The 15,705-nt window shown below is 42.2% G+C and overlaps 1 protein-coding gene across 1 annotated transcript; it reads right to left on the reverse strand.

Annotated features, from left to right (window-relative positions):
* Nucleotides 1-10,490: 10,490 nt before the first annotated feature.
* TAS2R41 (taste 2 receptor member 41) lies at nucleotides 10,491-11,417 on the reverse strand. The gene has a single exon (XM_045793625.2). The coding sequence runs from the start codon at nucleotides 11,415-11,417 to the stop codon at nucleotides 10,491-10,493; it is 927 nt and encodes a 308-aa protein (XP_045649581.1).
* Between the last annotated feature and the right edge of the window lie 4,288 nt (nucleotides 11,418-15,705).

Consider the following 15,705-nt stretch of genomic DNA (forward strand, 5'->3'; position numbering starts at 1 on the left):
CACATTTGGGGAGTAAAGTTTGTCCACTTACTGCAGTGATGACAGAAATAGGTTCACTGGGAAGCTGGGGCTCCATCCCAGGTGCGGATCTCAGAAAATCAGCTGCGTACCCTGCCAGAGCCAGTCTCTATTCTTAGCATTTTCTACAGTGACACCTTCTGGCCACAGAAGGACTGAAAGGAAGAAAAGTGTGGGTTCCAACTAGCTAGAGAGAGACGGTGTATCCAGAGGCTCTCCCTCTTCACCTCCATCCAGCCATGAGCCCGATCTTCAGGCCTGGTTAGAAAGACTTGGGTTGAATTGTTTTCATTTCCATTTCATTGGATTCTATGACCCATCTATCATATCTTTAATACAGATCCTTCTCATTTTAGATAATGCTCTGGAATTTATGAGGGCTTTCTCACACATTATCTCACTTGATATTTACTACTTCTCCCTGGGTCTAAGATATTCTGAAACATTGTTTTTGGACAAGACCTAAGAAAGTAAGACTAAGAAAGAGAAGACCCAACACACACAAAAAAGTCAAAATATCAAGGATCACTTTTTCACTGATTCAGTGGAATTTGAGGCAAATCATTTAAACTCTCTTGGCCTCAACTTTTTCAAACAAAGAATGAGAAGCTTAGCCCGAAAGATCTTTCCTCCACAAAAACTCTTCTCAGTTTATCTCAAAACATATTCCTCTCCCAAAAAGAAAATGTCTTGAGTCTTCAAAAATAGGATTAAAAGGTTCCATCTAAAGCAGTAGTTCTCAAACTTAGTTTCACATTTTAATTGTTTGGGAAATGTTAAAAGTTACAAATATACTAATATCTGTGTTTCACTCGCCTGAGATTGTGACTTAAGTGCTCTGGAGTATGGTCTGGGCTTCTGGGGTCTTTGAACCGTGCCAGGTGATTCTCCCGTGTAGCTACGGTAGCAGGCACTGCTCTGGTCCCACCATGGGTCGCGTGGGATTTTCAAAGGCAAGTCCTAGTATCTGGAGTTTTCCCTTCCATCTCAAGCTTCCCCAGGGAGCATCCAAATGGGCTTTTCCTGCAGTCAGACTCTTCTCCGTGCCCCTGCGGTCTCTCCTTATTCCTAAACTAGCCAAGAGCACTGTCTCCTCCCACCATGTTGCAGAGACACACAACGTAAATATGGCAATGGAGCTAGGGAGACTTGCTATTAATATACAGACAAGTAAAGACTATAAAATTGCTTAGTACTTTTGTACTAAGGGAGAATATGACATCTTATCCTTTGGTAGAGGCTGAAGACCAGCAAAGTAAACAGGGAGGTGTTCCAAGGGCAAACCTGTCTCTGCTATGACAGAAGGATTTACACATAACAAAGCTCAAAGGGTTTCAGAGGCACTCCCTTACTGACTTCATCTGTAGGCACCGTCAGGTTCCAAATGCTATCATTGCAGGTAAGTGATATATGCATTCGCCTTTTATAAATCACTTTACCATTCAAATAAATGCCAGCATTTCACCAAGGAAATAGCATAATCGCAAGAAGCTGGGACATAATTATAGTTAATATAATGTTCTACAATGAGGCCCTGATCTTATCAACCCAAGAATAAGCCTGATTAATCAGTACACTGAGAACCAAGTGAGTGATTTTCTCTGTCACTGACCCAGCCTGGCTTATGGGCGGAACAGGAAGAACCACAAGCTCCAGTGTGAGTAGAAATGACAAGGAGGAAATCCAGAACACAATCTTACATCTTAGGATCAGAGAATAATCCTCAAGGCCACTACTTTAAACTTTTTTTTTTAATTTGTATACTCAGCAAAAATTTTATTGTGAAACATTTATTAGGAATCTTTGCATACAAAGAAAAATCACAGGGGCGCCTGGGTGGCTCAGTCAGTTAAGCATCCAACCGTCGATTTTGACTCAGGTCATGATCTCAGGGTCCTGAGATTAAGCCCTGGGTGGGGCTCCGTGCTGGGTGTGGAGCCTGCTTAAGACGCTCTCTCTCTCCTTCTCCCTCTCCTTCTGCCCCTCCCCCACCCCGCATGTACTCTCTCTCTCTCTCTCTGAAAGAAAGAAAAGAAAAGAACGGAAAAAACACAAAAGATCCCTGATTTCAAGAAGCTCAGAGTCTAATGGAGAAAACATACAAGTTCTTGCTTGTTCAGGCCCAGACTGTGAATTCTGATTCTGGCCTCTCTAAGCTATCTCCTCCTGCCGGCACCTAGCCCACCTGCTCCATGAGGAGGGACAACCTGACCTGGAAAAGTGACCCAGGCTGGACTCTTTGTGCTGTTTGGGACCGCCTATCTGCTGACCCTCCTGGGCAACGGGCTCATCATCCTCCTGATTGAACTAGACACACGACTGCACCTGCCCATGTACTTCTTCCTCTGCAACCTCTCGGTGGTAGACATTTGCTATATCTCTATCGGGGTCCCCCAGATGCTGGTGCACTTCCTGCTGGAGAAGAAAACCATCTCCTTCACCCAATGTGGGACTCAGCTCTTCTTCTCTCTGGCCCTGAGGGGTACTGAGTTCCTGCTGCTGGCTGCTACGGCCCATGACCTACATGGCTGCCTGTGACCCCCTGCACTTCATGGCAGCTGTCTCTTGGATTATAAGCCTGGTGAATTCTGTAGTGTATACAGTGGTCACCATGCACCTGCTCAACTGTGGGCACATGTGCTGAACCATGTGGCCTGTGTGGATGTCACACAGATCAGGTTGTAATGATGGGCTCCAGTCATGGTGCTGCTGGGGCCCAGAGCTGAATGCTGAGTAGAAACTCAGTTGTGTTAACAGAGAAATACAGACAAACGGAAAAGTAGAAAGAGAAGGCTGCTACCTAAGAACAGTGAAGCTTGTACTAAGGGATTAAGTATTTGTGCAACTATGTACACGTGTGTGTGCGTGTGTGAAAAATGTACTCTTTGTTTTTGAAGGCATATATAAATAATGACAAGTTCTGAAATCTTCTTTGTAGCTCTGACCCATTCTCAAGATTCAAAAGCAGTTTAGGGGTGCCTGGGTGGCTCAGTTGGTTCAGCAGCTGCTTTCGGCTCAGGTCATGATCCCAGGGTCCTGGGGTCGAGCCCCACATCAGGCTCCCTACTCAGCAGGGAGTCTGTTTCTCCCTCTTTCTCTGCCTATCGCCTTCCCCTGCTTGTGCTCACTTTCTGCGTCAAATACATAAAATCTTTAAAACATAAAAACAAAAACAAAAGCAGTTCACACCAATCAGAAATGTTAAACATTTGTTGACTAGATGAACATCAGCATAATTCCCACGACCACTTTCACCATCGCCCTAAATGTCAACTTCACCTCTGCAGTAAATCACCAAATACCACATTTAATGAACACCTCTTCTGTGCCCAGCCTGAGCCCTTCCTCACCAGTTATCATCCCAACCCTCTCCTCCCAGGTGCTCAAAACATCATGGACCTGGGACACCATTCAGGTCTCTGAAAGAAATATCAATCAGTAAATAGATTTGTGTGAAATATACCATGCCAGGTGCTGCAAGACACACACAAAGTTTGATAGGAGATCCTTCCCCACAACCTGGAGACTATTTAGAAAGATAAAAGATAAGTGCCAAAAAAGAAAAAAGAAATTGCAACATAATCCAACAATGCAAAAATAAAATAAGGAAATATTTGGTCAATTACTAAATACAGGATAGAGATTAAAAACCCCCAGAGAATCCATGAAATTCTCCCATGAAGGGGAAAAATCTGGACGGTTTGCAAAGGGATTAAAGGAGGGGCGCTGGGTGACTCAGTCAGTGAAGCGTCTGCCTTCCACTCAGGTCATGATCTCGGAGCCCGGGAATCCCCGAGATGGAGCCCCACATCAGGCTCCCTGCCCAGCAGGGAGTCTGCTTCTCCCTCTGACCCTCCCCCCTCTCATGCTCTCTCTGTCAAATAAAATCTTTAAAAAAGCGGGGCGGGGACGGGGCGGTTAAAGGAGAAGAAAAAAATGAATTGGGCCTTAGAAAATAGTCAGATTTGGACAGTTGAGGGAGTTGAGAGAGATACATCCATTCTTGGTGAATGGGGGAACAACACAAATGAAGTTAGGAGGTAGCAAAAACTGAGGTCTGTCTGGGAAAGACTGAGCAAACCAGTTTGGTTAGAGCAAAGGCTTCATTCTGAGGAGTTATGAGGCGGAAATAAGGATGGAAAGAGGGGGTGGACTTCCTAGGGCTCTGAAAACTAGGCCAAAGAATTTGCTTTAGAGGCCCTGGCAAGATAGCAGAGTTTTTAATATGGGGAATAACATATCTTACAGAGTATTCCAGAAGCTGTCCTCTACCTCTGAACCAGGCCTGTTAGACCAACTAAACAAAAACAAGTAGCACAGACTTTTTCTTCCTTTAATCCAACAAACTCTCTATTTCATGCTTAACTAAAGGGAGTAAGTGAAACAACTATTTATAATTCAACTTCCTCTAATTAGGGCAGACTTCGTAGAGCAGGTAGATAAGGTTTCAAAGACCAAAAGATTTGGGAAGAATGTAAACTATAAATTATTTAAGAACATAGGGAAATGTTAAAAGTGAACAGATCTTGAAGTTGAGATTGAACAGAGGGTGTAAGTGTAAAGTGCCTTCTACTTTCCTTTTAAAAAAAAAAAAAAAAAATGAAAAGTTAGCCATTCCATCTGAACAACACTCTGAAGCCTGAGTAAAAATAGAGAGTTTACTTGGTGTTTTGTAAGTGGTGACAACCCTGTTTTTTCTGATCTCATGCCGTATCTCAAGAGGCAACCCTCTGGCTAGACAGGTCCCATACTGGTTAAGGATGGATTTAGAGTCTGCTTTTCTTATACTGATTCACAAAATGGGTCTGAATCTCACCAAAGGCACTAGTCTGGCAAAGCCTTCATACTTTTTTATCTTTTTTCATGAAGAAAAAAACAATGCATGAAGAACAGGAGAGAAAAACTCAAGTCTGAGGTGGGAACTATATTAGGATAGAGTATTTCTAGAGTCATACAGTGACAAAGAAGGGAGTAAATGGGCATGAGGGAACATGGTTCCATGGCCATTCTGAACAGACCTGGGAATTTCATGGTAGAGAATCCCTGATGGCAAGACCTCTCTGCTCTGTCAGGAAAGCACAAATCCAGTCTCTTCCATCCAGAACAAAAAGCCTCCCCCACCCCACCCCACAGCACTCTTTGCTTCACAAAATCACACAACCAAGACATCACTAGAGAGCAGGGTTCTCAGCCTGGAATTCACGGACGGGTTTTCAGGTCTACAGGCACCTGGAATTGTGTGTTTCAACGTCATCTCATCCACAATGTTATCACCTGCTGAGAGATTTGTAATGATATGCTCATTCGTACGAGTAGACACTTTGCCCAGCTCCCAAGAGACTGTAAACACCATGGGAGTAGCAACGACGTCCGTAAGGCCCATACTTTATCCTCAGCACAGGGCGTGTCTACAGGTGCTCACTGAATACATTCTCACCGAATACATTCTCAAGCAATCTGCGGCCCTCCACAACGTTAACACATCCTGACTTATATACTGTTTTGCATTACGTTTTTAAATTTTACAAAATTTCTTCTATGAAAGCTTTGGCAGTGAGCTGTGGTATTTGCCACAGGTCAATAAGACAGGGGTTTTAGCTAAGCTTTCCTGACACCACAGAACTGGGTTTGCCATTAGGAAGCACTACCAGAAGAGGGCTGTGCAACGTCCAGCACGCGGTCCAAAGTCCACCAATCAATCTGATCTCCCGCTGGTTTAATCTCCAATACATTTTCTCAGTCTTCTCATTTCTTTTCTCAATAGAACAGCTCAATATAGTGACATTACAACGTGTAATATGGAACACAGTTTAAAGATAACAGCTAGATAATGTTTAGTAACTCTTACTATTCCTATCTAGTTTTCTCCTTTCCCCTTTATATCTTCAAAGAAAAAATGCAGCTCTTAGGTCTTTTTTTTGTCTCCCTTAGCTGATGTCAAAAGCTATTTAAGTGCTAAGCAAAATAAGTCAGTCAGAGAAAGACAAATACCATATGATTTCACTAGTATGCGGAATTTAAGAAACAAAACAAATGAACAGGGGCGCCTGAGTGGCTCAGTTGGTTAAATGTCCGACTCTTTTTTTTTTTTTTTTTAAAGATTTTATTTATTTATTTGACAGAGACAGCCAGCGAGAGAGGGAACACAAGCAGGGGGAGTGGGAGAGGAAGAAGCAGGCTCATAGCGGAGGAGCCTGATGTGGGGCTCGATCTCAGAACGCTGGGATCACGCCCTGAGCCGAAGGCAGACGCTTAACCGCTGTGCCACCCAGGCGCCCCAAATGTCCGACTCTTGATTTCAGCTCAGGTCTCGATCTCAGGGTCATGAGTTCAAGCCCTGCATTGGTGCTTGAAAAAAAAATTTTTTTTTAATGAACAAAGGGAAAAAAAGAGAGAGAGACAAACCAAGAAACAGACTCTTAACTACAGAGAACAAACTAATGGTTACCAGGGGAGGTGGGTGGGGGCACAGGGGAGAGAGGGGATGGGGATGAAGGAGGGCACTTGCTGTGAAGAGCACCAGATACTGTATAGAAGTGTTGAATCACTATATTGTACACCCAAAATATGTTAGTTAACTGGAATTTAAATAAAAAAATTTTTAAAAAGCTGCTTAAGTGAACTATTCTCTGAGACTCACACCCCCTAGTGAGCCTCCAGTGGCTTCCTTCAGCATCAGAATCCCTTCTCAATGATTCCTTACCCACCAAAAGCAGTTTTTCTTTATCTCACTCATACTTAGCATATTGGCCTAATTTAGCAGTTGAAAAAAATTGGAGGAATGGGAAAAAAACAAGAGGAGTCCCCCAAAAATTAGATATATAACACTAGTCTTTCCTGGTATCCAGAAAGGTCCTCGCCATACTTGGGTTTCTCGACTTTTTTCATACTGATGCAGATACAGAAGATCATTTTTTTAAAAATAATATTAACTACGTAATACTATAATTATTATTAACAAGTTACAGTGAACACTAACGTGTCATGCACGTATATTACCTTTTTCAGTCTTTGCAATTACTTCGAGACCGTTGTTATTACCTCAGTGAATATGCCAGGAAACTAAAGCACAAGGGGTTAATTACACATAGGCATTCACATCACGTAAAAGATCTGTATTTTAAAAAATTAAAACACTACTGAAAGTAATAAATCTTGAATAAATGGAAGAGTATACCATACTCTTGAACAGAAAGACTCAACATTATGGATATGTATGTCTCCTTAGGTTGAATTATACATTTAGCAGTATCCAACTTAATTTTCCTAAAAAGGAATTTTTGTTTGGGATCAGACACTATTATTTTAAAAATAATAGCCAAGAAAGTTAGAAAAGAAGATTAATGAAGAAAGACTAGTTTACCAGTCATTCAAACATCATAAACCTAAAATAGCAAAACACTGTAGTAGTGGCACATGATTATATCAAGGTAGTAAAACAGAATAGAAAGCCTGGAAATAAACCAATATGTGTAAGAATTTAGCAATGATAAAAGGTAGCATTTTAAATCAGTGGAGAAAAAAAATATAAAATAAAAAGTGTTAAGGAAACAAGCTAATCATTTGGAAAAAAATTTATCCATATAGGATATCTTATATCAGAATACATCCCATAAGGGTCAAGTATTAAATATAAAAATGAAAGCATAAAAGTACTAGAAGAAACCAATGATAGGACAATGATATCACAGTGAGGAATACCTTCAAAGTATGAGACAAAATTCCAGCTGTCATTATTGCTTTAAATAAAGTCAGGGAAAAAATCTGAATGGCAAAAGCCATTGTTATAAAAGTAAAAAGCAAAAATAAAAACATATGGAGGGTAAGGTGGGAGGCAGGTACAATGCAAAGGGGTAACACGAAGGACTTCTTTTGTGATGACAGAACAGTTCTGTGCCTTGATTGTAGCTACACGAATCTGTACATGGGATAAAATTGCATCAAATCACACACACACAGGAATGCAGGTTTGAAAGAATAGGGGAAACTGAATAAGATCTGTAGACTTCTTAGCAGTAATGCACCTGTGTCGGTTTCCCAGTCTCGCTATGTAACATGCTACCATCGGGGGAAACTGGCTGAAGGGCACAAAGGGCTCTGTACTATTCTTACAACTTCCTGTGAGTCTATGATTACTTTAAAATAAGGGAAGTTTTAAAATTAACATTGGTGTCAAGAAAAATTAAAATAAAAAACACTGAGGATGGGGGAATGTTTTGCTACTCATATCAAAAAGAGCTCATTTCTCTAAGATATAAAGAGCTCCTACAAGCCAATAAGAAAAAAGCAAAAATCCAAATCTAAAAGTAAACAAAGATATAGACTGTCTACAGAAAATAAACACACAAACGTCTCTAAACATATAAAATAATAATAAACCTTATTCAAAATAGGAATCATGCAAATGACAACTACACTCTTAGGCCATTTTTTGCCTAACAGATTGGCAAAAAAGAAAGTGTGAAAATAAGTGCACTCCTAAATTGCTGATGGGGAAATAAATTGATCCAAACCTACGAGGGCAATATCTGTCAAAATTAGAAATGCAGGGTGGGGGGATGAGGTAACTGGGTGATGCGCATTAAGGAGGGCACGTGATATAATGAGCACTGGGTATTTTATGTACCTGATGAATTACTGAACTCTACATCTTAAACTAATGATACACTCGCTATATGCTAATTGAATTTAAATTAAAAAGTTAATTTAAAAAATTAGAAATGCACATGCCACTTGACCCAGTAATCCCATTTCATGGCATTTATCCTGGCACATGTGCAAGATTACTTATGTAGAAGATTCATTCAACATTGCAACATTGCGGTAATAGTGAAAGACAGAAAACAACCTAAATGACAACAGGTGACCAATTAAAGACACTGTGGTGCATCTATGCCAAAACAAAAAACAGAAAACCTAAACATGAGGAAATGTGGTACTCCCACAATGCATAGATCTCCAAGATATATCAAGTAGAAAGAGCAAGGAGCAGAACAGCATGACTACCGGGCAGCCATCTGTGGAGAAGGACACAAGGAGAAAGAACATAGCTAATAAGTCAGTTGGTTAGTTAGTTCCTGGTTTGGAATACATAAGTAAATACATAAGTAAGTTAGTTGACTGGTTTGGTAGTTAGCTTTCTGCTGTAGACGAAATATCTCTAGAAGGACAGACATAAAACTGACGAGAATGCCTCAGAAGGGGAAGGTAGAAGAGAGATTTTTTTTTTATATATACTCTTGAGTACATTTTGAATTTTTAACCATGCAAATGTATTACCTATTTAAAAATAAATTTTTAAAGTAAAAATACGGAATAAACTACAGAGAGATTTTAGTTCATGAGTGTACTCCACTCAGCAGCATATGCCCTAATCAGTAGGGAAATTACTTTCACTCTCAGAGGACATTAAAATTTCTCCCTACCAGGCACCCCGTTGTGAGTTAGACTCTAAGATTTGCACACGGGTGCCTTTGAGCAAAAACATTTAAGCCTCCCTTAGAGGCACCCAACTCTAAATAGAATTTTTTCCAAAATTATTTCTAGAAATATTTGTATAGTAAATGGAGCAAGCTATTTCAAAACAACATTTAAACATAAGATTTAAAAGGGTGATTCTTAAAAACAAAAAGAGGTTAGTTTTTTGACACAAACTAAGTGAAACTCTTGAGTCTTCAGAACTCAAAGTACATGTTTATTCAATTCGCATGTGACTTTGTGATTTGCTTGAGGAAAAACAAAAAAGTTCCAGAGATTTGAAAATGTGGAAAATCACAATGTGCGATTCTAAAGGAAGAATAAACATGGAAAAAGTCTGGTTGCCACTTAGACCTCAGAGAGGAGAAAACCAAAGGCAGAACAATGGAAATAATAATGAGAAAAGAGATGGGTTGGTGTAAAGAAACTTTCCAATAGTTTTCATAAAATTAAAACAAAATTCTCCAAGGGTAGCAAAGGAAAAAGAATCTCCACAAAAAAGAGGGCTATTAGACATCACAGCCCTGACCACTGTCGGCCACAGCTACTGTCCTCTGCAGCCCCCATGGCAACCATTACATTATTGTCAAGAGGGATGCTCCTTCCCCATCCACACCCTAGTTCAGCCATAGACACATTTTCTCTTCATGCCCTGGGAGGCTTTTGAGATCACATGTACTGTTAATGAAGACTTTTTAACTGAAAGCTGCCATATTAAGGAGGGGATACAAAATAGAGAGGAGACAAATTTTTATATTCTGAATTTCTAGACAATACTGGCTCTCTGAGCCCTGTGGGGCCCATTTCAACAGCGTCCCAAGGAAGGAATCTCGGTCAGAGAATCCCCAGATTTGACTTTCCTTCTCTCCTTCCCAAAGGAGGAAGCCCAGAGTAGAATCCAATGGGTATCTGCCTGTGAAGCTATTTTCATGTAAGTGGGCACTGGTTCCATCATCGTCCGAGTCCTTCAGGGGGTCTGTATGGGACCATACCACCTAGGCCAGCCGGAAGACCCTGGCCAACAGAAGTAGCTGCCTGCACACCCCGCGAAGCCGGAGGTTGCTGAGGATGAGGATGTAGGGATGGACAGATGTGCACAGGTAGATTAAAATCTGCCATGGCCAGTACCAGTCACTCTCTGAGGAGAAGAAACCCGCAGCATCGATGACCAAGGATGCGAAAGACAGAGCATAAAGAATGAGGAAGGAGATGAGCGACTTCAGAGCTCTGGTGTGAGCCTGGCCGCTAGGGTCCTGTGGGCTGTGGGCACTGCGCTGCATTCTCCCTGTGTGTCGCCTCAGAGAATTAATCAACAGTGCAATTGAGACCAGAAAGACAGAGCAGGGAATTGACAAGGTGATAAGTTTCAGGGGCAAGAAATAGTGAATTTCCAGCCTCCTGCTCCACTGCTTGAAGGTCATATTCCCAGGAAATTTTCTAATTAAGAATCCTTGATACACAGCATGGTTTCCCCAGAAGAAGAGCAGGGTGACGATGAAAGAGATCAGGAGAGAAGCCATGAGGAGCCAGGGCACTGACCCTGGGAACCTCCACTTCAGCCAAAGGAAGGTAGGGTGGGTGAAGTTAGCAATCTTCATGCAGAAGAGGACACTGAGCCAAGAGCCCAACCAGAAGGTGGCCGAGTTCAGGAAGTCCCAGTGGAGACTGATGAACTGCCGTGCAGGACCGCTGCTGTACTCGTTCAGGTGGAGGTAGTAGTAGAAGTTGTTCACCATTCCAACACACTGCAGGCAGAAGCGGGAGGCACCCAAGCTCATGAGGATCATGTCGGAGGGAAGCAGCCTCCCACGCCGCATCCTTTCCCTGCTCAGCACCAGCACAATGAAGCCGTTGGCCAGGATTCCCAGGAGGCACAGCAGGACAAAGAGCAGCATGAAGAAGGCTGAGAGTGCTGGCTGCATTTTGGCCCCTCCCGTCACCACGCTGAGCTTTGCGTCTTGCTCCCTGGCCTCCTCTCTGCCCCCACCCACAGTCCCTCTCTGAATCTTTCCTGGGGGTGGGAGAGGACTGTTCAGGCTCTACATCTGAATCAGACCTCACTTACATAAACACAGATGCTCAGGCTACAGGGAAAGGGGAGCTCCGTTCAGGGAGGATGCAAATTTCCCATGGGTTCAGTTACCACTAGGCCTACCAACTGCCCCTGATTTGCCTTCTCTGGTTTTGCCTGCATGCCACCAACGTTAGCACCAATGTAGAGAGTTTTTCGTGTCTCTGTGACTAAGTTCCAGCCTTCTTATTTCCCCTTTGGGCACTATAAACATCCCTCTTCCCATCAGATCATTCTTAAGACATTAAGTATATGGGCAACAAGTATATAGAGATACTCATATGGCCAAGACCTAAGCAAAAGTGATGATAGACAAGTCTGTCTCCAGCTGAGCTTCCCTGTTATGCATCCGCCCTCACCTCTGAGCAGTCATCCCCTTCAAGGTCAGAAGCCTTGGTCCACATTTCCACCAAACCTCTTCTTAAATCCTTCATGGACCCTGAGGTATAAGTGATTGATAATGGTTTAAACTGGTTTTATGTTCCAATGAGAGAATTCGTTTCCTTGTGCTTGTGGGACTGAGGGCCATCTGCTTCTTGCTGCATGGTGGCTGAAGTCTCCCTCAGATCCCGGGGGCCCCTGGCAGTCTTCACCAAGTGGGCTGTTTAGACATGGCACCTGACTTCACCAGGCCAGCAAAGACAATCTCTAGACAGAGCTGGCTAGCAAGATGGACTCTTAAATAGCACAGTATAATCACAGAAGTAACATCCTATCACCTTTGCCATATTCTATTGGCTAGAAGTAAGTTACAGTCTGCAGGGACACTCAAAGGGCGGGGGTTACAAAAAGGCGCAGATACCAAAATTGGAGGTCGTGGAGAACCATCTTAGAGTCTCTCTGCCATACTGAGATACCAGAGGTTACGAGATGTGTGTGCTGCCCTGTCCTCCAGCACCAATATTAAAAAGAAATCCCTATGAGAACATGTTAAAAAGCAAAAATGTTTTCTTGAAAGAAAATATAGTCAAGTTATTTGTAGTCAAATGTTTTCTATTTAATACTTCAAATTTTTCCTTTCTCCACATTTGTTTGAAACTTTTTTTATGCGTTTCCTTTTGGATTGTGACCTTGTGATGAAAGAAAAATTATTTACAAATAATGTAAATGTTGTCATTACCACAGTATAAATGTAGAATTACATTAAAATAAATAATCCACAAGTGAAAGAGAGATCACACTGAAGTTGGGTGAATATGCATTTCTCCCACTCTCAGATCTATGTTGCTCATACAGTTTTTATGCATTCACTCAGCAAACACTGACTGAGCACTCAGATACACAGAGTACATATTGGGATAGAGCAGTGACCCAAAGAGGTGGGATTCCTGCTTCTATAGAACTTGTAGTGCAATGGGAGGTAATTGACAATAAAAACACACATAAACAAGACACTTTCATGTAGTAATCGGTGCTGTGAAGAAAACAGGTGAGTAAGATTGCCAGAGAATAGTTGGAGAGGGAAAAGTTGCTCCTTCAGACCTGTATGCTGGGGAAGGCATTCTCTGGGACATGGACTAAGGGGCCCAAGCAAGTAGAGCCTTTGCCATGTTTGGCTGGCTGAACTCATACCAAGTCATAATTTCATTCATTCTTATCCACCATTTCTTCTAATTTTACCAAGTGAGGCTTTCTCCTCCCAGAAAACAAGGACTCCAGCAGGCCACATGACTATTCATTCTTATCAAATAGGTTGTCCCAAGATCACTTCAAGCTACAAAAAAGACCTCAAAACAGAAACTGGGCATTTCTGTCCAATATATGAATACAAAATAACAAGATGGCTGTACCTTCAACCCCTCTGGGATTGGTTAATGCAGGTAGAGAGTGGAAAAGGGGCAGGAAGGGTCTTACTTGGACTAGCACCAAAGCCTTGTGCTTTCCAGGCCTGATGCTCCTTCATGGGGAAATTTCAGGGCTCTGGAGGTTTCCCACTGTGCTATCTCTCCTGCAATTCCCTTTGATGGGGAGAAAGCATCTCTATTTGGGGTGATCCCTTAGACTCCTTCCTCAGCCCCTAGACATTTTCCACCAAATTATTGCTGCTGGCATTTCCTCACTCCGCTAAACAGTCCTATTGGTCAAACCTCAAGATACCTGCACACACATGCTCTCTCCCTTGGGGCACACAGATGGTGTTCAACCCTGATGCCATAGTCCTGATACGGCCACATTCTCCTGACTCTGCCCCAAAAGTTAACTAATCTGTTTGTCTCTTATTATCTTAATCCCCCAAGAAGGAGCAAGACCTTAGCTCACTATACCTTCCAACTGAAGCAATAACACAGTAAGCTTTGTAAGTGGCCCCATGGAAGGTCTGGGGCACCACCAGGTTTGAGGTAAGTCCTCCTTGGTGGAAGATGAACTGGGTTTCATTACATAGCTTTTCTAAATATTTATTCCCCACAAAATCCTCTCTTTTCTACTCTCTTACCCTTTCATTTTATCAAAGGATTTCACAAGTTATGGAACAGGTTTATGCCCACTTTCTTTGAAACCCTGAACATTGTGAACTGGAATTTCACATTGTAATCTCCTGCCATTAAATTTTTGCACCTGGTAGAAATTTCAACTTTTACCTAAAGGGCAAGATCAAGAAAGTTATGTTGGTCATGGTAAGAAACTGGGATGTTATCCTAACATAATAGAAAGCCATTACAGAGTTTTAAACAAGGGAGTAGCATGACCTAATCTATGTTTTTAAACAGATCCTCTGGGCTATGACTTAGAGAATGGAATTGGGGAGGGGCAAGGATAGAGGACAGCAGAGACTACTGCATTAGTCCATGCATGGACAGCTGAGAGTTTGTTCCCAAGTGCGAGCACTGCAGGTGGTGAGCAGTGATGAGATGCTGGAATATTTTGAAGGCAGATTCAGTAGGATTTGCCTGATATGGGGATGAGAGAAAAAGAGGAATCAAGGGGGTGCCTGGGTGGCTCAGTCAGTTAGGTCATGATCCTGGGGTCCTGGAATCGAGCCCCACTTCAGGGTCGAGTCTGTTTCTCCCTCTCCCTCTGCTCCTCTCCCTTTGCCCCTCCCCCCCCCGTTCTCTCTCTCTCTCTCTCTCTCAAATAAATAGAAAAATCTTTAAAAAAAAATAAGAGGAATCAAGGATGGATCCCAATTTTTGACTGTAGTCACTGAGAGAATTTATGGAATCATCTACTGAGATGAGGAATATGTTTGTGGGAGGAACTCGGTTTTGGTTATGTTAAGTTTGAGACAGCTGTTAGATATCTAAAATGAGACATAAGGCGACAATTAAAATGTAAGTCTGGATCTCAGTAAGCCTGGAGTAACAGGTTTGGGAGTCATCAACACTTACTTGGTATTTAGAGCCATTACATTAGATGAGATCATGTGGGAAAAGAGTGTGGATGGAGACTGGGAAGAGTCTGGGAGTGAGCTTTGCACCTTCAGCTTTGAGGGGTTGAAAGGCAAAGGATACAGCAGAGGAGATTTGGCTGAGACTGATATTCAGGAGGGATTCCATTCTCCAAGCTCATGCTCAGAGGAGGAGGAAGCAAATGGTGAGGAAGGTGACACAGGAATGAAAACTATGCTGGAGAGATTCTAGTTCTGCAGGGTGATCTACACAGGGGTTGCATGCTGTGTGTTCTGGGGAGATGCCCTACGGCAGACACTGTCAATGTGTTCTAACTTTGAGAGGCCCTCTGGTTGGGACCCAAGCCAAGCCCAGTAGAATGTCAGTGTTGAAACTGTGCTTTACCCTCTGACTGCCTCAGTAAAGAAGCTCTGTTTATTATTCATCCATTCAACAAAATCCATTCAGCGGGTACTGTCTGTCAGGCACTAGGCCAGGCACGTAGGCATGAAGATAAAGATCATCTTTTGAGGGAGAAGGACAAGTAGACATATGACAATTCCATACAATAAATGATAGAATAATAACTTATATTTACTCAGTGCTGCTATGCATACCCATGTATTTCTAAGTGCTTTATATGTGTTAATTTTTGATACTCATAAAAACTCAGTGAGTATCAAAAATGGTGGTGAGACACAAGAAATCCACACACAAAAGAGTGCAATTGGACACTATACACAAAAATGAACTCAAAGTGGATCATAGGACCAAATGTAAGAGCTGAAACTATAAAACTCTTAGAGGAAAACA

Source organism: Ursus americanus, chromosome 3, assembly GCF_024610735.1.
Source record: "Ursus americanus isolate L20-20 chromosome 3, mUrsAme1.1.p, whole genome shotgun sequence".
Classification (NCBI taxonomy): Eukaryota; Metazoa; Chordata; class Mammalia; order Carnivora; family Ursidae; genus Ursus; species Ursus americanus.